General features: G+C 54.3%; 1 protein-coding gene across 1 annotated transcript; it reads right to left on the bottom strand.

Moving 5' to 3' along the window:
- Positions 1 to 1,916: 1,916 nt before the first annotated feature.
- LOC139019272 (protein Daple-like) lies at positions 1,917 to 23,822 on the bottom strand. Its single transcript, XM_070428331.1, has 11 exons — positions 23,778 to 23,822; positions 22,354 to 22,491; positions 21,677 to 21,803; positions 19,224 to 19,369; positions 14,462 to 14,599; positions 12,450 to 12,911; positions 11,717 to 11,961; positions 8,441 to 8,584; positions 6,079 to 6,259; positions 4,126 to 4,707; positions 1,917 to 2,066 (listed from the first exon to the last, which is right to left on the bottom strand). Exons 1-11 carry the CDS (start codon positions 23,820 to 23,822, stop codon positions 1,917 to 1,919), a joined length of 2,358 nt encoding a protein of 785 aa, XP_070284432.1.
- Between the last annotated feature and the right edge of the window lie 227 nt (positions 23,823 to 24,049).

A 24,049-nucleotide genomic window follows, 5' to 3' on the forward strand; every position in this document is an offset into this window, starting at 1 on the left:
TTGGTTGATTTTACATTGTTAAATGGCATTTAAATATATGAAATAAATATCAAAAATATAAGTCTTTGTTTTTCTATGTTTGCAAATATCAAAAAATTTCTATATGTGACACAGCACCAGAGTTAAGTTAGGGTTTTTCAAAATGCTGACACGCCGAGCTCTAAAGGTTCGCCATCACTGGTCCAGGAGCCATGCAGGCAGTGCTCGCTATAAAGCGCCCCCACTGGGTCGCCGGCGCCTGTCCAGTTCCTGCCTCTCCTCACCCATGTGGCCTTGATCACTCAAACCCTTGCTTTCCCTGCTGGAAAATGAGTCCTCGGCATCCAGACAGCTGCTCAGGCTCCTTCATTCAAGAAGGAGCCCAGCTCCCCACGCCCCAATACAAGGGCTTTTCTGTGAGATCATGGCAAAGTGAGCGCCCGTGAGAAGTGATTGCTTGCAAACCACTGGGTCCCTGGCCACGGACCTGCTCTGCTCCCAGCACCCTCGGCTCGGCCTCTGTTCTTCTAGTCTGTGTTATTCTGTTCCCACAGCAGTCCCCCAGCCCCGAAAACTCATGGCCCAGCTATCCCAGGGCTGGGGATGACTCTGCTTGGAGCAGGCTCAGGAAGCCTGCCCACTCCCTGGCCTCCTGCAGACACTTTCTAATGCAAAACGGTCATCAGATCATCCCCAGGGTACCAGGTCCCCACTCTTGTAGTTTGCAACTGCCCAACCTCTGCTGGTAATTTTTAGCAGCTGCGTTATAGAGAGCCCACTTCAGGCTACAAACTCTCACTTCCACCCCAAAAGTACAGTGCAGTTTCCCATGTCAACCATCCTCGGTAGATGTTGAGCTGCCTGTAGATGAGCATACGAATCCGGGAGAACAGTAAGCAGCATCATCACCCCAGGGAGCTGGGACAGTGCCCCGTGGTCACTGTGGCCATGTCCCTCTGTCCCACACAGGCCAGCCATTCCTGATGGCAAGGAAGGACAGTCCCAGCAGCACAGAACCAAGGGGTGCAGACCACCCTGGACCCACAAGATGCATCTCAGATGACTTGACTTCCAAACCACAAGGTTTCCAGCACCAAGGCTCTTCCTCCTGCCCTCATTTCTGGCAGCTTCCTAGGCCCTGTACACCAGCATCCCTTAATCACCCACTTCCCAGTGAATCCGACTCATTAGCCGGGCATGGCAGCCTTCCATGGCTGAGCGCTGCCTCCTCCAGCTCCCCTCCTGCCACTCCCTGCACCTTCCCTGCACCCAGACCATGCCAAGCCCCACCTTCACGTTCAGCCCCTACCCCCCCCCCACCCACACACACAGACTGGCTAGCCTTCTCCTCATCCGTGTCAGCAGCAGAACTCCAACTCCCATCACCACGCTTCCTCCTACCTCCATGGAGCTCCTCACATCTGTGTGCACACAGCTCTGCTCACATCCCATCACCCCTACTGGTTCCTGGAGACCAGGTAACTGGTTCTGTGCACTTTGCAGGGCCAGGCCTGTCGGCAAAGGCAATATGGGCAGAGGGAGGACAGCCACTGTGCACCAACAACCCACTCTACAGCCCATTAAGGGAAAAACCGACACAGAAGGGGCTCAGCCTGTGATCTGAAGTCCTTCCCTAGGAAACTCTCTTTATCACTATTGTACTTTTCAAAGTGAACTGGATTCCAAAAGCAGATTAAGAAGCGTCTGGCAGGGGGAAGTGTCTCTGAAAAACCAACAAAGCCAACCACTCTTATTTGCAGAAATCTGGAACCATTTCCGGGATAACGAGAGAAGTATGTGCTGGTAAGATGGTCTGTCCCCTTGCCTGGGACACCGATGCGCCCAGGGGGTTCTCTGCTGCCCAGAATGGCGCGGTCTAGTCATGGAGCTGGAAGCCACGACCCCTCTGTTGATGGGCATCCGTCAGCCCACACCCCTCACATGTACTGCCGCTGCTCCTCCTGGTGCTGGTAGTTGTTCTCCACGTCCTCCAGGTGAAGCCTCTGGTTCTTCTCTGTCAAGCTTTGGATTTGACTCTGCAGGTGACGGTTTTCTCCCTCCAAGTTGCCCTTGAGGTGGGAGAGCAGCTAAAACAGAGATGGACAATGTCTCAAACACCACACGCTCCCGTGATTCCACTGCTGGGAATCTACTTCCAAAAGGAGAAAAAGGTCACATGCACAAAGATGGTCATTTTGGTATTATCTACATCAGCTGGCATGACCAATACAGCCAGTGCTATGGGGATGGCCAAACCTTCTGCCACTGCACCATTCAATCAGGCAGCCACTGGCCACGTGTGGCTGCTGAGCACTGAAAATACAGCCAGTCTGAGCTGAGGTATAAGTGCAAAATATATAATAGGTTCTGAGGACTTAATAACAATTAAAAGTAATGTAAAGTATCTCATTAATAAGCTGCCCGGTGTGTGTGGCTCAGTAGGTTGAGTGTCCCATTCACCAAGAAATCACCGGTGTAATTCCTGATCTGTGGCGAGCCGGCACGGCCATGGCATACTCAGCCCCCGGGTTCCTTATGTGCCATGCCAGCTCAGCCTGGTTCAGTGACCCTGAGAGGGGGCAGTGAAAGATTAAGAAAAGACAGCAAGAGAATGAAAGCTGGGTCTCAGTGGGATGCTGCTTCTCTGACAAAGAGACAGGGCCAGTGCCCACAAGCCGTGTCTTTATTTTATAGCAGATGCCACGAGGCAAAGTAAGGGCATGATCACGATGTTTACAACATTCTTGTGGGTTTCAGTCCTACTCAACTACATGCACCTGAACTCTATCACTCAGGCATGTGGGGCCACCTGTTTGGACCATAGGTTCAAGCTTCCCGCTATAGCTGTTGGCTATAATTGTGCTGGGAAGGCTCTGCCCTCCAAGCTGGGCCTTGCATGTGGCAATGAGAGGACTGTGCCCTTTTATCAGTCCAAGGCTTGAACATGTCCAAACACTGTAGCCGCACCCCACACTGATCAAGGCACATGCCTGGGTCGCTGGCTCCATTCCCCAGTACAGGGCATGCAGGAGACAGCTGATGGATGTTTCTCTCAAAAAATCAATAAAAAATCATATTATTTTTAAAAATCTTATTAATAAGCTTTTGGGGTTACATGTGATATTTTAGATATAAGGGTTAAATAAAACAGACCCCTACATTAATCCCACCTGATTCCTTTTACTTTTTGAATATGGCTACTAGAAAGTTGAGTGATACATGTGGTGGCCTGCGTTATATTCCTATTGCACATCTCTGCTGTAGGCAGGGTTGGCGTGCTCTTCCTGTAAAGAGCGAGGTACTAAATATGTTAGGCTTTCCAGGCCGACAGTGGTTTCTGTTGCAACTGTTCAACACTTATTACAGCAGGAAAGGAGCCAGAGAAACAATGCACATGCATGGGTGTGGCTGTTTACAAAAAACAAACCAAAAATCTTTACTCGTGACACCAACATTTACATTTCATGTCACTTTCACTTGCCCCCAAATATTATCCTACTTTTGATTTTCCCCAACCATTCAAAACTGTGAAAGCTATTCTTGGTTCACAGCCGTACACAAACAGGCATGAAGCTGGACCTGAATTTTGGGCTGAGGCTGGCCAGCTCCTGCTCTAGAATATCATCGCGGTTGGTGCAGCAGGAAGTCCCAAGCTTTGGCTTCAGACAAACCGGGTTCCAACCCGCTACTTCAGAGGGACAAGGATGGGAACCCCATCTCACAAGATCATTGCGAGAATTAAATGAGATGACACAGAGAGCAGAGTGCTCAGCCAAGAGGACGGAGATACAACGGTACTTGGCTGTTTCCATGCACCGCCCCGACCCTGCAAAAAGCAAAGATCAGGTGAAAGGTGTTCTGTAGCACACCCCTGCCAGTCCTGGTGTTCGTCCCAGTCAACTGCCTCTGGCTTCCTCTCTGCCTCTGTGTGACATTCACACACACCCTTTGAGCAGAGATGCCAATGAGGACCCATTCCCTCCTGGTTAAGCTCAAGGCGTTAGCCCAGAGAGCAGGCCCACCCAGGGTCCTGGAGCCCTGCAGCCCAGGCCTCACCTGGCAGTGGTTGTCCAGCTCGGTCAGCGAGATGTCCCTGCTCTGGAGCTCCTCCCTCAGCCAGTTGCACTGGTTCCGCCAGCAGTTCACCTCCAGCTGGGTGTCGTTGAGGGAGGTTTGCAGCTTCTTGTTGTGCGTCTGCAGGTCCTCCTGCTCCCCCTTCAGCTCCTCGTACCGGCCCTGCCAGCGGGTCACCTCCTGCTGCATCTCCTTCAGGGTGGTTTGCAGCTCCTGGTTTTCTGTGAGCAGCTCCTTGGTGTGGGTCTGCAGCTCTTTGGTGTGGGCGTACAGCGCCTCTTGCTCAGCCTTCAGCTCCTCATACTGGCCCTGCCAGTGGTTCACTCCCTGCTGCATGTCCTTCAGGGACATTTGTAGCTCCTTGTAGTCTGTGCGCAGCTCCTTGTAGTCTGTGAGCAGCTCCTTGTAGTCTGTGAGCAGCTCCTCGTTGTCTGTGAGCAGCTGCTTGTTGTCTGTGCGCAGCTCCTTGTTCTCTGTACGCAGCTCCTTGCAGTCTGTGAGCAGCTCCTCGTTGTCTGCGAGCAGCTCCTCGTTGTAGGTGAGCAGCTCCTTGTTGTCTGTGAGCAGCTCCTTGTTCTCTGTACGCAGCTCCTTGCAGTCTGTGAGCAGCTCCTCCTTGTCTGTACGCAGCTCCTTGTTGTCTGTGCGCAGCTCCTCGTTGTCTGTGAGCAGCTCCTCGTTGTCTGTGAGCAGCTCCTTGTAGTCTGTGATCAGCTCCTCGTTGTCTGTGAGCAGCTCCCCGTTGTCTGTGCGCAGCTCCTCGTTGTCTGTGAGCAGCTCCTCTTTGTCTGTGAGCAGCTCCTCGTTGTCTGTGAGCAGCTCCTCGTTGTCTGTGCGCTGCTCCTCGTTGTCTGTGAGCAGCTCCCCGTTGTCTGTGCGCAGCTCCTCGTTGTCTGTGAGCAGCTCCTCTTTGTCTGTGAGCAGCTCCTCGTTGTCTGTGCGCAGCTCCTCGTTGTCTGTGAGCAGCTCCTCGTTGTCTGTGAGCAGCTCCTCGTTGTCTGTGCGCAGCTCCTCGTTGTCTGTGAGCAGCTCCTCGTTGTCTGTGAGCAGCTCCTCGTTGTCTGTGCGCAGCTCCTCGTTGTCTGTGAGCAGCTCCTCGTTGTCTGTGAGCAGCTCCTCGTTGTCTGTGCGCAGCTCCTCGTTGTCTGTGAGCAGCTCCTCGTTGTCTGTGAGCAGCTCCTCGTTGTCTGTGCGCAGCTCCTCGTTGTCTGTGAGCAGCTCCTTGTAGTCTGTGAGCAGCTCCTCATTGTCTGTGAGCAGCTCCCCGTTGTCTGTGAGCAGCTCCCCGTTGTCTGTGCGCAGCTCCTCGTTGTCTGTGCGCAGCTCCTCGTTGTCTGTGAGCAGCTCCTCGTTGTCTGTGAGCAGCTCCTCGTTGTCTGTGAGCAGCTCCTTGTTGTCTGTGCGCAGCTCCTTGTTGTCTGTGAGCAGCTCCTCGTTGTCTGTGAGCAGCTCCTCGTTGTCTGTGAGCAGCTCCTTGTTGTCTGTGCGCAGCTCCTTGTTGTCTGTGAGCAGCTCCTTGTTGTCTGTGAGCAGCTCCTCCTTGTAGGTGAGCAGCTCCTCATTGTCTGTTAGCAGCTCCTTGTTGTAGGTGAGCAGCTCCTTGTTGTCTGTGCGCAGCTCCTCGTTGTCTGTGAGCAGCTCCTTGTTGTCTGTGAGCAGCTCCTCGTTGTCTGTGAGCAGCTCCTCGTTGTCTGTGCGCAGCTCCTTGTTGTCTGTGAGCAGCTCCTTGTTGTCTGTGAGCAGCTCCTCGTTGTCTGTGAGCAGCTCCTCATTGTCTGTGAGCAGCTCCTCGTTGTCTGTGAGCAGCTCCTCGTTGTCTGTGCGCAGCTCCTTGTTGTCTGTGAGCAGCTCCTCGTTGTCTGTGAGCAGCTCCTCGTTGTCTGTGAGCAGCTCCTTGTTGTCTGTGCGCAGCTCCTTGTTGTCTGTGAGCAGCTCCTTGTTGTCTGTGAGCAGCTCCTCCTTGTAGGTGAGCAGCTCCTCGTTGTCTGTGAGCAGCTCCTTGTTGTCTGTGAGCAGCTCATTGACTTGGGTCTGCAGTTTCTTGGTGACTGTGTACATCTCCTCTTGCTCCCCTTTCAGCTCCTCGTACCGGGCCTTCCAGTGGTGCACCTCCAGCTGCATATCATTCAGGGAGGTTTGAAGCTTTTTAGTGTGGGACTGCAGCTCCTCCTGCTCCCCCTTCAGCTGCTGGTGCAGGAAATTGGCCCTGGGGTTGGAGAAACACAAGGCCAAGGGCTGAGGCGCACTCACAGGCTCTGTCCCAGTTGGGCAACCTTAATCAAAACTGCAACCTCTCTGGGCCTCAATTTTTTTCATGTGTTAATGAATGGTTGAACAAAATCAGCGGTTTTCAAAATGTGTTCATTGAGGTTCTAGGAGGCTACCCCAGGTGCCCCACTGCGTACTGGGGGAGAAGGACAGGCAGGCTCCGACACCACTACAACAGAGCATCCCTATAAAAGTCCTTTCTACGTGAGGCTTTGGCACATCTGCCTACTTGGAAAAAAGGTTCTTTGATTCAAACATTTAAACACTGAATCAGAACATTTCTGCTCTAAGACTCTATGTCTATATCCAGCTCTTCTCCCCAATTCCAAGCCCCTTTCTAATTGCAACTACTGAGATACACAAAATAGAAGATTCTGGAGTGTTACCTAAATCCACTTAAATTATTGTCATCATCATCATCATCATCACCCAACTGGGATTCCTTGGGGAAGATTCATACCGACAAAGCTCATATGACCAGAGGCTCATGGACTCAATGTGAACACAGGTGTGTGAAGTTTGGCCCACACAGCTTTTAAAAACTTTTTGACATTTACTTATTTTGTTCTATTCTTTTTCATTGTAAAGTGTGTATGGTTTTATTAATTAACGTCTCTCCAATAAAGTCAACTAAAAAAATAAAATAACATCAAGAAGAAACAGAACAAGATAAAAAGATTCTTCATTGTAGTCCTATGAATACTCGCAGGTTAGATTTAAGGGTCCCCGGCCTCAAATATATTTCCAGGTCCTCCCAGTCCTCTGTCCCGCCCAAAAAAGCAGATTAATAAAAAACACAAACAAAACAAAAAAATAATTAGTGTATCAGCATTCCAAAATTTTAAGGTACCCATCAACATTCAGATATCTTCTTCTCAGGAAAAAAAAAAAAAAAAAAAAAAAAAAAAAGAAAGCATAAAGAAGGAAGACCTGGCAGTCCATCCTGCCTCCCAGCTGACAGCCTCTAGCTGGGTGTATTCTCCACCAGAGCCTGGTCTATAGCTGACTCTCCTTCCCCACCTGCTGGACCTGCCCGGCCACTGCAGGCAGCTGAGTTTACAGCCCCACAGCACATGTTAAATCAGGGCTGTGGGAAGGAAGGCTTCATGTGGTCACGCCTCTGGGTTGAGGCAAGACTTGGATTCGAATCCTGCCTGTGTCACTAACTAGGAGCATTGACCTTGAACAAGTTGTTTAATCTCCCTGAGCCTGTTTCCTCCTCTGTTGCTGTGGATTTTTTAAAGGATAACAATAGCTCAGTCAATTCTCGTGATTCACAGTATAATGTTCTACCCAACCACGCGAACCCTGAATTAGTGAGTACTGAACCTGTTCCCACCGGTTCCTGGGAGTCTATGGTCACATTTTGTCAGCTCATCAAGACGTAAAGATGCCTCGTGTAATACACTCAGAGCCAACAGCACCATACCTGGGCCCGAATGACCCTTGTGTGCCACTCGAATATTCCCCATGAGGCCCAAGTGCAGCATTGCACTTGGGAACACTAGACAGCACTTCAGCACTCCATTTTGGGGCCATTTCAAAAGGCGAAATTGCCACCGAAGCGCAGAAAACAGAACACCATGACACTCAGTGGCCCATGAAGATGATGCTGGTTGGTGAGAAATGAAACACAGCTGGGGTCAAAGGCCTTGTTCAACCTCAGCTGCAAATGTGCACATCAGGCGACTCCAGTATCTCCCACTCTGGGCACGTCCATGACAGGCCACGGGCACTGATTTGGGGGTCACCGGTACATTTCAGCCAGGAGGTGAATTCACAAATGGGAATGCGTGGATGCTGAGGACCAAGCCTCTCTCCCTCACGGGATCACTGGTATTAGAGGATGCAGGTGCCCCTGCCCGACAGTCATCAGCATCATAACTGTGGGAGGGAACGTTGTCCAAACCTAGACAATGCCCCATCCCAGCTGCCGAGTTATTCGTTCCAGCCACCAGCTGGAGTCCCCTTAACCTTGTTACCACCAGCTGCTTCCAGGGCAGGGTTGGTAAAAATGCACCATCACCAGGGGTCTCACTTGAGCTCAGCTCAGCGGGTGCTGAGTGAGTGGGTCAGACTGACATCCCTGCAGAGGCCCTGCAGGGGGCCTGGCGGTTACCTGTCCAGCTCTCGCTGCAGCCTCTGGTTCTCCTCTGCAGCCATGGCACTCGTCCTCTGCTCCTGCTGCAGAGCCTCCTGCTCTGTGGTCAAGAGCATCCCCAGCTGATCCAGCGCCACCTTATGTTGGATCTGGTCCTTGTATCTGTTGATGGGAAACATACCCACTAGGAATGGGCACCCAGGGAGACCTCAAAGCCTTGGTGAGCAGCTTCTCTCTGCAAGCTGAGGGAGAATGAGATGGACAGGGGATGGGGCTGGACAGAGAGAGGGATAGGCACTGGGCCAGCTCAGGGGGTCTCCTGCAGCCCAGAAGCCAAGCCCTCTGCTCCCACTCGACATGTCTCCATGGTCCCTTCCATCCCTGTCAAAGCAGCCTCCCCCCTACATCCCACTGGGAACAAAACCACTGTTTTCTGGACTCCACACCCTTCTCAAAGAAACCACTGCACATACAGCATAATTCGACAGCCAATAACAGCTGATCCCCCTCACCGGGCCCTGGGTGAGCCCTCCGCCCCAGCTCAGGAACAGCAGTCTCTCTGCTCTGAGCCAGGCAGCTTGGGGGCCAGAGGCTTGCCTGGTGAGGCCCAAGCAGCCATCATGGGCAGCTGCACACCCTGCTCCTCAAGGCACCCCCAGTCCAGCCCTTGCCCTCGGCTCTCCCTCAGCCTCCCCCTCAGCTCGGGATTTTATTTCCTTCTTGTCTCAGTCTGCAGAGGGTCCCGCACAACCACTCTGGAGGGCAGCAGAGCACAAGAGGGAGCCCCTGACCAGCTCTAGGCTGTTCCTCCTCCTGCAGGAACCTTCCCTGTTCAGGTGACTCAGGGGCCTTCCCAGGTCCAAGGTGGAGACTGAGTCATCACCTTTCAATCTTCCCCAGGCAGGCAAATGCCTTTCCAGACCCCCTTCCTGAGTTGTCCACACCCAGAGACAGGCTGACAGAGACCAACCAGGTTCCATGGTTTCAGCCCCTGCCCTCAGCCCTCCATCCCGCCCCGCCCTCATCCCATATCAGCTGTATTTATACCATCTGCCTGGAGCCAAGACTTGTGCGGACTCACACTCAGACTCAGATACCTTCTGGGCAGCTGTTGGAAGAAAAACTTTCCTTCCTGTGGCCTTTAGCCACAAGTGGAGGCTGCCCAGACATGGGAAATGGAAGGTGGGGATGATGGCTCTGCTGGGCTTTCAGGGCAGTGATCTTTCTCATCCAGGTTTGACAAACAGGGCTATGGACCATTAGGGTCCCCACCTCCTGCTTCCCTGTTGTGTCTTGGAAAATCACAGGATCAAGCATATCGCAACCATTAGTAACCACCCTCCTCCAGGGCAGAAACTGAGAGTCCTACTCCCCACTGAATCCCGGGTAGGAGGCTTGACACCCAGTACATGTGCGCCAGGGGAACGAAGGAGCAAGTGTCCCAGTCAAGTGTCAGGTGAAATGAATACAGAGCCCCTGGCCTGTGCTCCAGGCACCTCCACCTCCAACCTGCATCCTTGCTGCAGACACACCAAGGGCCTCCAGCTATCTGTCCAACCAGCAAAAACCATTGAGTCACACAGTAGGTCCATCAAGCAAGGAGTCACAGGCAGAACAATGAACTCCTCCCCCAGAGCAGTCAAATGCCACCTGCACAAACCTTCCCATGTGAACAGACATAAGAATATATCCACAAGGTTATCACAGGGCATTGAGGGTAGGGCCCGCAGCACCTTTTGCGGGGTGGGCACCACAGGAGGCTCCCATCAGTAGTCAGCTGGGTGCATTCCTACCACGTTAGACAGCACCAAGCGCCCAGTGGGTGCTCACTAAGCATCTCGTGAACACAGGATGGGTGCGGAGGAGGCAGCGAGGGAGATGCCAAGAGGCAGAAGATACTCATTCTGGCGGGAAGAAACGAGAGTCTGATAGGAGCAGACGTCCCAGCACCCCCAAAGGAAGGGAATCTGGGTGGAGAAAGGGGTGGAAGGCTCTGGAGAGCGTCCACAGGAAGCACTGGGTGAGTGTTTAAATGAACATCATCACCCCCAAGTTGATGCAGCAGCAGGCGCCCTCCACAGGCTCTGCAGGCTCAGCGCCCTCCCTGGTCCCTGTGATGCCAAATCCCTGCACCTCACCTGCTCCTAGGGAAGCCCCAGCCTTTGCCTGGCATTTGCTGAGGCAGAGGCAAGGGAAGACCTCAGCAGGGACAACTCACAAGCACAGAAAGTGGACAGCTCCCTCCTGTGCTTCTCCAAGTGTGGGAGAGCCTCTCTTTAGCACATCTCTCCCCCCCTCCCCCCCACCCCCACCTTGGAGTCCTCTGTACATCTCACTTCTCCCAGGCTCTGGGTCCCACTGCACCTGCCGGGGCCATTGCAATCAGGGATCTGCCTGGTTGGAGCTCAGCTGAAGTTGGCTGACTACATGCACACAAAGCCCTGATTTTGAAAACATGCAAAGTTAAGATTTATGCATTTAAGGTACATCAATTTTACCTTTAAAAAGGTATATGGAGAGTCAGAGGTAAAGGGGACATGAGAATGGCAGAGTATTGGTAATGCTGCTGCAGGTGATGGGAACACAGGGTTTTCACTATACTATTCTGCACACATCCATATATTCAATACTTTCCAAAATTAAAAGTAAAAAAAAAAAAAAAAAAGAAAGAAAATCAGCCGATACCGGTTTGGCTCAGTGGATAGAGCGTCAGCCTGCAGACTGAAGGGTCCCAGGTTCGATTCCGGTCAAGGGCATGTACCTGGGCTGCGGGCACATCCCCAGTGGGAGATGTGTAAGAGGCAGCTGATCGATGTTTCTCTCTCATCAATGCTTCTCACTCTCTATCTCTCTCCCTTCCTCTCTGTGAAAAATCAATAAAATATATTAAAAAAAAAGAAAATGAGAAGCCCAGATTTGGAGACTTGGACAGGGAAAAGGCCAGGGGAGCTGAGTTAGGCACGCCCCTGAAAATCGGCAGCTGTGGTGACTTCCCCTCCTTGTCCTTGGTTTGGAGAGAAAAGGAAGAGGGGGTAGGAATGCCCAGGGGAGCTGGGACCCCAATGCTGACACCTGGTTTCCCTGAGCCGAAATTAGTGGGCACACCCTTCTATCCTGGGGGACCCTCCTCCCCCTCAGTCTCCAGCCACACCAACTCTACATCATTGAGGGTGATGGTGGATTTACTTCTCTTCACTGTGAAGCAGCGGGACCAGAGGAAAGGTGAGGGACCAGAGTGAAGGGGGGACAGGAGCCGGGGGAGCCCGTCAGCTACCCCCAGCCGCAGGCACCCACCTGTCACTGAGAGCCTTGCTCTCCAGCTCCAGGATTTGATGCAGCAGTTTCTTATGGCGGCGGTACTTGTCCAGAAGGGCCTTGTGCTCCTTAGTCAGGTGCTCGTGGAGTGCGCCCAGGCTTGCGTGTTCCTGCTGCAGGGCCTGGTGGGCTGCCACCAGCTGCTGGTGCTGGAGCTGAGTGTCCTGCTCTGTGAGCGCAGTGTGCGAGGCGCTCTGGGACCTCAGAGTGGAATTTTCCACCTGCTGGAGGGAGAAGGAAAGGACGCCTCAACAGGTGCAGGCCCAGGGGGACCACAGACTCCGGATCCCCAGGTCCCCACAAGCAGTGAGGGACCAACAGCGGGTCAAGTGCTGACACCAAAATAGCAGGACCCTCAGGAGAGGCAACACCCAGCCGAGCTGAGGACAGTTCTACCTGCACTCAAGGAACTGCTCTGGGAAGGCCCACGGCAGAAACGGACTGTCCCATGGGCCTAAGCTTAGTCCTGGGCCCCTCCCTGCATATGTGACCTTTCTTGGCAATTTATGCCCTTTCTCTGGATAACCTCCTTGGGTACCCTCTCTGAATACTTTGAAAAGTGCATGGAAAATCAGTTAAGGACATAGAGAAGCTGAACAGCACTACCAACCTATTTCACCGATATTTACACAACACTCATCCAACCGCATTCAAAGCACCGGAGAGTTGACTGGGGAGGAACCGTCCTAAGTCATTCTGAGGCCAGAATTACCCTGGTGTCCAGCTGCTTGTCCCGCTCCAGACCCTCAGGCTGCAGGGTGTCCAGAGACGTCTGCAGCCTCTGGTTCTCCAGCAACAGGTCCTGGCTTTCCCACTCGAGAGCGTGGACCCTCTCAGGGGCCGTCGTCAGGGTGCTGACCTCCATGGCCAGCTTCTCAATCTCCTCCTGCAGCCGATGCAGCTCCTGCTCCAGCTTCTGTGCCCGCACCACCTGCTCCTTCACCCGCACCTTCATGTGCTTCAGCTCCTGTGCCTGCACCGCCTGCGCCTTCACCTGCTCCAGGTCCCGGCACAGCTGCCGCCGCTCCCACTCCATCATGGTCACTTTCCTTTTGGTGTCCGTCACCGTCTGGAGGAGGACTTTTTGCTCAGTCTTCCTGCCCTTCATGCGGGCTTTGCTGCTGGTCTGTGAACTATCCCGCAGTGAATGCACCAGTTTTTTCATATCCTTGAACTGCAGGAAAACACAATGGAAACAACACAGGCATGATTTCGGTCCAAACTGGAGGCCCAAAGTGTAGGCCTGGAATGTCCATCTCATCGTGGACCCAAAGGATGTCCTAACGTTTCCCAAAGGCCTGATATGGATACAAGGTGAAGGGCATGGAGATCCCCACCCAGACAGTTCAAGTCTAAACACTTTCACAGAAGCCAGATGACTTAGAAACAGAAACTGCATCTTCTCCTAAAACAATGGAAGTGATTTCCTTGGTGCTTTTTACCCTGGTCCACAGTGGTGCGAGAGCTGACCGCCCACCCCTGTGGCCGCTCCTCACACCACTCTCCCCTGCAGGCATTGCACATGATCTTCCCTCTGCTGTGCATGCTCACTTGCCTCCACCCCCAGCCTCCAGCTTCTCTGGCTCCTTCTCATCATCCAGGGCTCAGTGTGATTCACAGCTCCTCAGGGAAGCCCTGCACCACGATTCTAAATGTCCTGCACCTAATAAGACTCTCCCTGGACCCACGTATATTCCCTCAATAGCACACGTCTAAAGTCTCCTGGCTTGTCACCTGTCATTCCACCTCCTAGACTGGAAGCCATATTTGGGGAGGGTGGATGCATGCCTCTTAAGTCTACACAGCACCACCCCAAGCCGGTTTTCTGCAATACTAGAGAGGCTGAAGAACTCAAGTACCTGATACCCAGCCTCCCTTGCAGCTTGGGTTAGTCATGTGTCAGGTGTGGCCAATGAGATGTCCACAGAGGATCCCAGGAGGCCTTCCCTCTGTCTCTTCACCCTCCACATTCTTCCTGCCCACTTCTTGGCGAGGTACAACAGCCACAGCCAAGACTGGCAGAGCAGGGAGGGAGAAGCCTGGTTTCTGGGTGGTGTCCCTGAGCCGCTGCCCCAGAACTGGGCTGCCTACCCTAGGACTTCCTGTAATGTGGGGGTGGATTAACCCTGGAGGTTCTCCAGAGCTCTGAGCATGAAGCTGGACATCTGAAGGGGGATCTTTGTCCTGCAGGCTATCCCATGAGCTGCAGGACATTTAGCAGCATCCTGGCCTCTCCCACCACAGCCAGGAGCACCTCGCCTCTCCTCCCCCAAGTCATGACGATCATAAACAAGATGGCCAGTGCTGCCCAGCCAGCGTGGGTCAATGGTTGAGCCTCAAACTATGAACCAGGAGGTCACGGTTTGATTACTGATAAGGGCACATGTTTAGGTTGCTGGTTCGATCCCAGTAGGTGTCATGCAGGAAGCAGCTGATCAATGAGTCTCTCTCATCATTGATGTTTTTATCCCTCTCTCCTTCTCCCTTCCCCTCTGAAATAAATAAATAAATAGATTGAAAAAACAAAAAGATTGCCAGTGTCCCTAGGAAGCAATGTCTGTCCCCATGCCCTTGCTGTGGCTGCAACAGCTGGTGTGAGCTGCATCTGAGGGAAGAAACTGGTAACCCGGGAATCACTGCTGGATTCCCAGGACATCCTATGATCCTGGACTCACATTCTTGCAGGCCGGGGCGCCAGGGGAGGCATGGCGCTGGAGGGCCTACCTGCTGGGCTCTCTCAGCATTCAGGGTCTTCTTGTCACGGAGCAGCTGTTCTCTCTCCTCCACCAGCTCCTCACAGAGAGTCTCCAGAACCTGGCTGGTCTGCTTTTCTCTTTCCATCTGAACTCGAAAGTTTTCAATCTGTGGAACCAAAGAAGAAGCCCATGCAAAAGTCCGTTTCAGGGAGTGAACTGTGTTTTAAAGCAAACCCGAAACCTGTCAGCCCCAGGGAACACTTTATCAGCCTTTTCTCAAGGGAAAACCTTCCGTCCCACTTCTTGGGGAGGTACATCAGCCACTGCCAAGACTGCAGAGCAGGAGGGGAGAAGCCTGGCTCCTGGGTGGCGTCCCTGAGCTGCTGCCCAGGTCAGGCCTAGTTGTGCAGTGAGCTCCCCACACCCTTGACCATCACCACTCAGCACACAGCGTACACTTCCAGCTCATGATAGAGAAAAAGGCCATGGACACCAATAGGTCAGCTTTCCTCCCAGTTTTCCACTGCTACTCTCAATGCTTCCATCTTAGGCCGTGTCCACTACTGTCCTGAGGGTCAGGCCACATTCCTGGGTCCAGCAGCCACCACTGGATGTCCTACCAGGACTTTCCCCAGTTGGTGACATTCCTATTGATCCAGCTGCTCTGAGGGGTCCTCTGCCATCTCTCTCCGTCCTCTCCCCTCCAAGTAAATGGACCACCAAGGCCTGTGCTCGTTCCCCATGCGGCTCCCCCTCCACACCCCACTGCTGCCCAGGCCAGACCAGTTCCGTCCTGCCTGGACGACTGCCCAATCAGTGGCCCGTCACAGAGCTCTTCTGCGGGACCCACCAGTGCCCACTCCCTGAACATGAACTGCCTGGACCCGCACATCTCACACTCTGTGCCTGACACCTGAACACCGTGATGGACGCAGATTCAGACTCAGGGTGGGCCCTGAGGTGCGACTCCCAGGCGAGGCCCATGCTGCTGTCCCTTCCCACTGACAGCAAACTCATGACCACCTGGGAGGGGGAGAGGGTGGCTCCCTGCTAACAATGTGACCATGAGTGCATTTCCGTTACTGACAGGGCCAGCAAGCAGCAGGCATGGGCGCCAGCTTCTGTCAGGGTGACGTGCTCAGCTCACACCTGGCAGGTGGCAGGTACAACAAGAGCTGACCCCTCCTGAGAGCGCCAGGCCCCTCCCATCCTCAGAGCTTCTGACATGGTCAGTCTGGGCTGGGGCCCAAGAGCCTGCATTTGGACTTGTGACCCTGATGCTGGTTTGGGTTGATGGCTCTAAAGCTAAAACAGAGGAGCCCCACGATCCAGATCAGGTGGCTCTCAGAGCGTTAAACACCCCAAACCTCAGGCTACCGACTAGAACCTCTGGGGGCAGGACCTTCAGACACCCAGTGACCCAGTGAGCAGCAGGACCAAGAGCCGGCTCCATTCACCTGGCTGGGAGCAGCCTGGCACAGACAGGTTTACAAACTCCAGGAAGGATCGCTAGCTCTGCCTATTTCTCCTGGGCCGAGGCCACCCTGCCTTTATCTCACAGGTCTGGGCACAGCCTCCAGTCTCCTCAGAAGCAGCAGGCAGGCAGCTTCTTCCCCATGAGGGGAAGGGTCAGGCACAGTGGGGCTCATATCTGTGCCCTCACAACACCCTGTGGGCACACCCAGCCCCCTGCCCCAACATGGGGACAGGGCAGCCTCACCAGCCAGGGCCAACAGCAAAAGGCGCTGCAAGGTGCCACGTGTCTGAGTCTTTCTCACAAGTGAGAACATCTTTCTTCTCCTTCCTTATCGCTGCCCCACTTCCTAGCACCAGGTCTGGGCTCAGCAGGAAGCAGGCATCTGCCCTGATAGCCGTGCCTTCTCTGGAGCTGGCCCTGAGGAGGAAGGCCCTGCACAGCTGTCACTCACCCTCATTCTGAGAAGGGCACTGGCTCAGGGAGTCCAGTGATCTGCCCAGAGTCCCACAGTGAGGATGCGGCAGAGCCAAACGCATGGCAGTGGGCTGACCCCAGGCCTGCTCTCTCAGACAAGGTCTGGGGTGTGTCCCCCCCCGCCAACCTCCAGCCTTGTTTACCCCTCCCCGTCTTACTGTTAATCCTTCTCCCCTGCCGCCCCGTCTGTCCCAGTGAAAGGAATGTTATGTCCAACCTTTGCATATCTGGCGTGGCTGCTTCTGGTCTGAAGATGTGACTACCTCATGTCCCCCCCACCCCCCGGCTGGACACCCTATCTTTCTCTGCTACTTTTTGCTGTGGAACTGGAACTCTCACTTCTGTCCTTCCCTGAAGGCCCTCCCTTCCCCTAGGGCAGCGGTTCTCAACCTGTGGGTCACGAACAATGAAAATACATGCTGCATATCAGATATTTACATTACGATTCATAACAGTAGCAAAATTACAGTTATGAAGTAGCAACGAAAATAATTTTATGATCGGGGGTCACCAAAACACAAGGTACTGTATTAAAGGGTCGCGGCATTAGGAAGGTTGAGAACCACTCTGAGAGGTCGCTGGGCTGAGATGGGTTTCCTGTCTTCCTCAAAGCGCCAGGCTTGGGCCGCAGACTCCTGTGGGAAGGCTCCAGGTCCCCAGAGCACGCGGGTGCCAGGGGCCTGCCCATCAGCCCCTATGCTGCGCTTTTGTGCTCACGATAGGCCCCAAAGGGCTGCCCCTCTTCCTAAGAGGAATGAACTCTGAGGATGTCAGTGCAAAGTGAGGGTGGGGGGCACACCCTCTCTAAGGTCCACAGAAGGGTCGTGAGTTACAGGGAAGGACGTGCACTTCGGGAACTAAGGTTTACACAGACCGAAGGGAGCCTACAGCCTGGGAGACACTGGGTGGTGGGAGAGCCGAGCTGGCACCGGGGGGCCGGGGACACTGGGCCACCTGTCCTGGCTGACCCTTGTCTCTCCTTCTCAGACACCTCCCAGAGGGCCATGTTGTCTGGACGTGTCCAAGGCTGGGCCTGTCCTGGCTCCAGGGTGGTCAATGTCAGGCCATGTCCCCTGTGGTTTTTAGCTGATGGCCCAGATGCACCATTGATCCAACACTAGGGAGGACCCATAATGCAGCCAGGCCCCGAGTGGGTTGAGCAGGACAGGGAGTAGAGCAGAAGGGCCGCCTTCGCAGGGCTCCTGGCAGCAGACAAGGGAGAGTGCTGGACTACAAATTGCAGCCCCTTCCCCCACTAGGGGCTCAGAGCCAAGACAGGTCTCTGAGAGCTGTGGCAGGACTGCCCGGGGGTCCTACAGGGAACTGATCAGGAGAGGAAGCAGGGGATGGGACCCGAGAGACAGGGCTAAGGAGTCATGTGGGGAGGCGGCAGCCACCACCTGTCCTGTGTGTGTGGAGGAGGGACTGGAGTGTACCCCAAGGACAGAAGAAGCATCAGGGGTCATCTCTCATCCCTGCCGGGAGCTGGGCCAGAGGCTACAGCGCAGGCCTCTGCAGCTCACCCCTGGGGACCCGCCCCATTGGAGGTTCTCATCTTTCTAAAGGTCAAGCCTTTCTATCTCAGCCGAGGTCGGGCTGCCATATACAGAGACATTCACTGTGCCCAGACCACGTGAATCTAAAACCCAGACTGTCTGGTGGCTTTCCCTGAGCAGCGCTGCACAGAGAGACGGGGCATGAGGAGGGCCTTCCTCCCGGCCCCCAGGGAGAGGACACACTGCTTGGCAGCTGCTCTGCTGTGAGGCACACGGAGCCTCAAAGGACGAGAAGCGTGAGTCACTGCACCTTGGACGTCCCATGAAAGGCCAGGAGAAACCACTGCACAGGAGGAGGGGCGGTCCCAAGCCTCACCCAGAGATGAAGTTCCAGCAGAGCCATGACCAGCGGGACCCAGGTCTCTGGTCTGCAGCCCACGTCCCTGCCATTGCCGGGGCAGCCTCAGCAAATGACGCTGGCAGGACCCCTGGGCCGGATGGGATAGACACCCAGACACCTGAAAGCACCAGTCCTGCCAGGTGGTCAGCAAGCGGGAGTGCCCTTGCGCCTCCCTCATCCGGAATCGGGGCACCCGTCACGGTGTGCTCAGAGCACACGACGCAGCTGTGTCACCCGCGGTGGCTACATGGACTGAGGCCCTCTGACCCAGAATGCCCTGCTCAGGGAGGCCATCGCTAGCCTCTCAGGGCCCTTCTTGCCATGTGAATGGGGTCCTGGTAACTGTAGGATGAACCTGGCTGGTGAGCCTGTCTGTCCTCCCAGATGTCTCTTCTACTGCGCTACTGGGAAGACCTGGTTTGTCCAGAAAGGCAATGCAGTCCAGACATCTCTTCTTCCTCATGCCCTTGACCGAAAGGAGAGAGTGAGCACTGCACTCCTGTCACCACCAGCCATGCCCTGAAACGGCCCATCCATGGTCTCCACAGGGGAGGGAGTCTTCCATCGCTGCTTCTCTCCCGGGCCCGCCCGGTGGTTTCTAACAGGGTGCTGCTCTCCTTCCATGAGGCACTTACTACAGGCTGGACCCTTTGCCTGCACTAACTCACACCATCCTCACCACACCTACTGGTGGGTGCATTGTTAACCCCATTTCACAGATGAAGGCAGCGAGGCCCACAGAGGTCCTTCCTGTGTGGTCTCCCTGCTGCAGGGACTCCTCCTGCTGCCTCGTGATGCCTCTCCAGGAGGCCTCCTGTCCCCCTACCAAAACGGTGGCTGCACAGGACTCTGCCTGTCCCCCAGCTTCGCATGCTCACGGACACCTGGGTACTCCCCCTGGCCACTTACATGCCCGTATGTTCCGGACACCACCCACGGGTACCTGCTTTCTGAGCTGCTGGTTCTCCTCCTCCAGCTCCCGGCGCTGGAGGCTGCTCTCCTGCAGAGCCAGGGAGGCGTCCTGCAGCCCTTGTATGATGCCCTGGAGGCTCTGCTTCTCCTGGTCCAGCTTCAGGAAGCAGCTGGAGGCTGAAGAGCAAAGTGGAGTCAGAGCCCATATTCCAGGGGCCTCAGCTTCTGCTCTCTGTCCCTGGCCCTGAGAGGGCCATCACCCTGAGCCCTAGACTTGAGGGTCTGGGATGGTCAGCTGGGTGCCCTCCCTTTTTCCCAGGGTGCTGTTGCTGTCTGCACCTGAGGGTTCCTCAGACGGTTATGGCCCCTCTGCTGGCTCAGCTGGGTTTGTCAGGGGAGCAAGCAGAGCTTAAGAAGAAAGCAGGTGATGGTAGAGAGAAGCCAATGCAAACGTTCAAGACAGTGGAATTGCTGGCACCACTTTCTGCCAAGTTTTAACCTGGCCGTCAAGCCAAGGATTTCCGAGACTAACGGAGATGGCAGAGTGCGCTCTCTGTGCCAGCCTCAGAGTGGTGTGAATGCAGGTGGCTCAGCCGACAGTGTAGGGGGACACGATCACTGACCGCATGTCTGTGGGTGGAAGAAGCTATGGGGCACATATGCCCAGTACTCGCCATCTCTGGATAAGTTCCTTCAGTCAGAGATTTCATTTTATACTTTCACAAATGCATTGAAACAGAATGAGACAGTTTATCCAAACTGCTTTAAAAATTCTAAGCGAGATGAAAACATAAGGTAAAGCCAGAAAAAGGCAATGTCCTCCTTTGCTTTTAAACAGCTTCAATGCGGAACAGAAAGGGAGCACAGACCTGAGAAGAATGGGAGTTCACGGCCCCTCCCTGCCGCCAGCAGGTGCATGACTTTGGGAAAGTCCTGGGGCTTGTTCAGGAGGAAAACATGACTGTCTGAGGGGTCAGGGTTGTTCCCTCACCCGTCCCTCCAGGCCACACACTCAGCTCTGAGAGCCTTATCGCACTGTACTGCTAGTAGGGCTGCTCACGAGCACCCCAAGAAGCAGAGCAATGGGTATCTTTGGATAAGACAAGGGCGATAAGAACAGCCATCCTTTGTTGGCACCCCGTGGGCCAGGCACAGCCTAACGTTTCACTCTCTCCTCTCACAAGATACCCATAGCAATCCTGTGAGGCAGCTTCATCACCCCCATTTTTCAGATAAGTAAACTGGGGTGCAGAAGAGGTCACTTGGCTAACAAGTAGAGGAGCCAGGACTTTAAACCAGACCTTTCTGACTCAAGAAGCCACCACCCCAACCACACAGAAGTACGTTCATGCTTTGTTCGGGAGCTGCCAGCTGAGCAGTAGGAGTTGGGAACATGAAGAAGAAGTCAGTCACCGACCTGGAAGGGCTCACAAGCTACACTGAGCATCTGAATCAGGGAGGCTTTCCAACCCCATCAGCCATCCTGGATGCTAACAGAAGCACATTTGGTCTGAGCCAGTCCCTGCCAGCGGCACCACTTCTGTGTCCCAGCAGGGGGCAGTGTGCTCTCCAGGAACCTCAACTCCCAGAGCCTGGGTTCCCAGGAGTGGGGAGACACCAAACCACAGAAAGAACTAACTTCTCACACAGACTCGGAGTTCAATGAACTGATTTTAGGTTTGGAGCGGATGGGACGCCTTGAAGAGAATGAATACCCAGCTGCTTCCAACAGCCTTTCCATGACGCTGAGGAATGTTGCTCAGAATTTAAAAAGCAGCCCCTCCCCAAACCAGCCTAAGGCCCTCCTGGCTCAGCAGAGCTCTAAGCAAACCCTAACCTGCACTCTCAGGTGCACGTGTGCTATTATTGGACACAGGAACTGGCTTGTTGTTTGCTGGGTGCTGAGGCTCCTGCTGTACGACCGGCCACCACAGCCACCTTCCCTGGCCAAGCCCTCACCTCCTCTGGGGGCTGGGAGGGGCCAACACCAGAGGGAGAGGAAGAGGCCTGGGTCCCCTGAACAGCAGCCACTGAGCAGCCCCAGCCCAGGAAGGTGGAGAGCAAACTATACCCATCTGTCTGATTATGAAATCAGCAGAGGAAACCATGCCCCGGGTACAGCTATAATGGAGGTGAGTGACCACTGGGGACATCTCCTGCATCCAGAGCTTCCAATCCTCCACCGATAGATCTAAGACACCCTCTGGGCATCAGCGTGCTGTCATCTGGAAGCTCCTGGCACTGGCTGAATGGAAGCTGAGAAATCTGGCAACACTTCCTTCGCATTTGGCTTCCTGACTCAAGGTGGCCAGGCCCTTCATGTTCTTGGGGAGAATTGCAATGAAACAGTTCCAAATGGCCCTTGAATAAAACCCTATTTACTTGGGTAGAGGAAGGGCTGACACATGAGTTTCAGATCCAAGGGCTCAGCTCCCCAGGTAAGAGAGAATCCACAGCCAGGCTGCCCCCAGGCACCTGCTTTACCCTCTGACAGCTGCTCCAGCTCCCAGCGCAGGTGGGCAGACTCCTCCACACTCTGCCCCTGTGCAGTCTTGAGGGCCATGTTCTCTTCCCGCAGCTCCTCAAGGCATTTCTGGTATGTGTCCCGGACCTAGTGCAGGAAGTGGGGGGGGGGGGGCAGTGAGGATGTGGACTGGGGCACACTCTGGACAAGCCCCGGCCCCGTGCATCTGTCCTCATTCCCGCAGGATGAAGGCCCTCCATGCCCCTAGGGGATGGAGACACCCGAGGTCTCTGAGCGGTGTCTGAACAAAGTGACCTACAGCTCAGGGCTTTAGAGCAAGTGCTATGGGGACTGCAGCTCTGTGGCCCCTTAGCAGGCCTAATACCGTGGAAAGGCTGTAGGGACTCACACATCACAGCTCAACCCACATCATAGACGTCGGAGGAGACCCTTTTTGCAACAGAGGCTCAATCCCTCCATCCTCACAGGAAAGCAACACAGCATCAGGCCCTCTCTGTGTTGGAGGCTTCAGTGGTGCCCACTCAAGCCACTGGGCTTAGCAAGTGATTCTCTGCCCTCAGAGGGTCACTGTGGTGGCAGCAGCACCGATCCAGTAGGTGAACATCAGAGAAGGGCACAATATGAACCTAAAACTGCCCCCATCTGTGCTACACGTGGTGACCACAGCTTGTCCTACCAATTGTAGGTGGTGCAGCTTCGATTTCAGCTGCACATTCTCCTCCTCCTGCTCGAATAGCTTATCAATCCAATACCAAATCCAATGCTCCTGGAGGTGGCTCTTGGTGTCAATTGAATAATCGTCTCCAGTCCGCACCTGGTCAGCAAGAACACACATGAGAGCCATCAGGTTAAGGCCCCTGGTCATGACAACAGCTCTTCCAGTCACTGGACCCAAACCAACAACCTAGGGATGTCTCTGCTGCCACGGAAAGTTCTGTCTCCTCTTTGTTTAAAAAAATATATTTTATTGATTTTTTACAGAGAGGAATGGAGAGGGATAGAGAGTTAGAAACATCGATGAGAGAGAAACATCGACCAGCTGCCTCCTGCACACCCCCCACTGGGGATGTGCCCGCAACCCAGGTACATGACCTTGACCGGAATTGAACCTGGGACCCTTCAGTCCGCAGGCCGACGCTCTATCCACTGAGCCAAACCGGTTGGGGCTGTCTCCACTTTTGAGCCCCTGCGCTTCTCCATTAGGCCAGTCCAGATGGAAAAATCCCCGAAGCAAGACACTATTTAAATTCAGAAGGGAAGCTGAAACCGGTTTGGCTCAGTGGATAGAGCGTCGGCCTGTGGACTGAAGGGTCCCAGGTTCGATTCTGGTCAAGGGCATGTACTTGGGTTTCGGGCACATCCCCAGTGGGAGATGTGCAGGGGGCAGCTGATCGATGTTTCTCTTTCATCGATGTTTCTAACTCTCTATCTCTCTCTCTTCCTCTCTGTAAAAAATCAATAAAATATATTTTAAAAAAATTCGAAAGGGAACACTGTCAGAGTGTCTGACATGTACAGCCTCGGTGGTTGGACGAGTGCACCTGCTGACAGGTGTGGGACTTGGCTGAGCCACTTTCTTAAACAAGGAAGGGGTGAGGCTGAGAGTCTGTCCTGGCTTTGAGGGCCGAGTCTAGGCCTCTCACAGTCACTCCACTGGTCTGGGTCCAGGAACAAAATTCAGACTAGCTTTTGTTCAATAGGCAGTTCCTATTTGAACATGTCACACACCTACTCTTAGAAAAACAACAGCTCTGGGCAGTTTCCCGGAAATGAGGGGTCTGTAAGAAACAACAAGCAAACAAGTTCTATGGCCTCTGTGTGTCAGGCACATGCTGGGGGTGGACACAATGGTTGGGCCCTCACAGGCCCCCTCATGGGAGGCGTCCACTGCACTTACTCCCGTCCCAGCGCCCAGCACACACCGGGGAGCTGTTCAGCTCATTCCCCTCATCCCTGATCCCACCCCCCGGAGAACTCCCAGTGCCACTCAGTCTCAGGAGGACTGAGTCTCCCCTGAATGCCCTCAGTCTGTGAGCACGCATACACGGGGACATGCCCATTTCTCCTGGCGGGCTGTTTTCCAAGGCTTGCCCCACTCACGGGTTCTAACACCTGGGAGCGGGCCGGTAGCTCCTGCTTATCCATCACGTGTTCATTTCCCCGCACGGGCCAGAACCCCGGATTCTCGGTAGAGGGGAAACCGTGCACCTACCACCAGTGGACACGGTTCTGGTCAAAGCCTGGCATCCGGAAGGGTTTGTCACTGACTCTGGCTTCACCAGACGGCTCCCTCCCTGCCTGTCCCCGGCCCTGCACTAGGTGCTCTCTGTCTCTGCCACATTCACTTTCACAACAGCCCCCAGAAGGAGGCA

This window comes from Myotis yumanensis, unplaced genomic scaffold, assembly GCF_028538775.1.
Source record: "Myotis yumanensis isolate MYYU_CA2020_CCGP unplaced genomic scaffold, mMyoYum1.0.hap1 SCAF_11, whole genome shotgun sequence".
Classification (NCBI taxonomy): Eukaryota; Metazoa; Chordata; class Mammalia; order Chiroptera; family Vespertilionidae; genus Myotis; species Myotis yumanensis.

What these genes read in the sequence shown, in the direction of transcription:
- LOC139019272 (XM_070428331.1), bottom strand. Translation starts at nt 23,822, where the DNA reads ATGGATAAGCAGGAGCTACCGGCCCGCTCCCAGGTGTTAGAACCC. An exon ending in ACAAGCAGCTGGACACCAGG is followed by an intron (nt 11,962 to 12,449) that starts GTAATTCTGGCC and finishes TTCTCCCTCCAG; the next exon opens with CAGGTGGAAAATTCCACTCT. An exon ending in CCAAGAAACTGCAGACCCAA is followed by an intron (nt 4,708 to 6,078) that starts GTCAATGAGCTG and finishes ACAGACAACGAG; the next exon opens with GAGCTGCGCACAGACAACAA.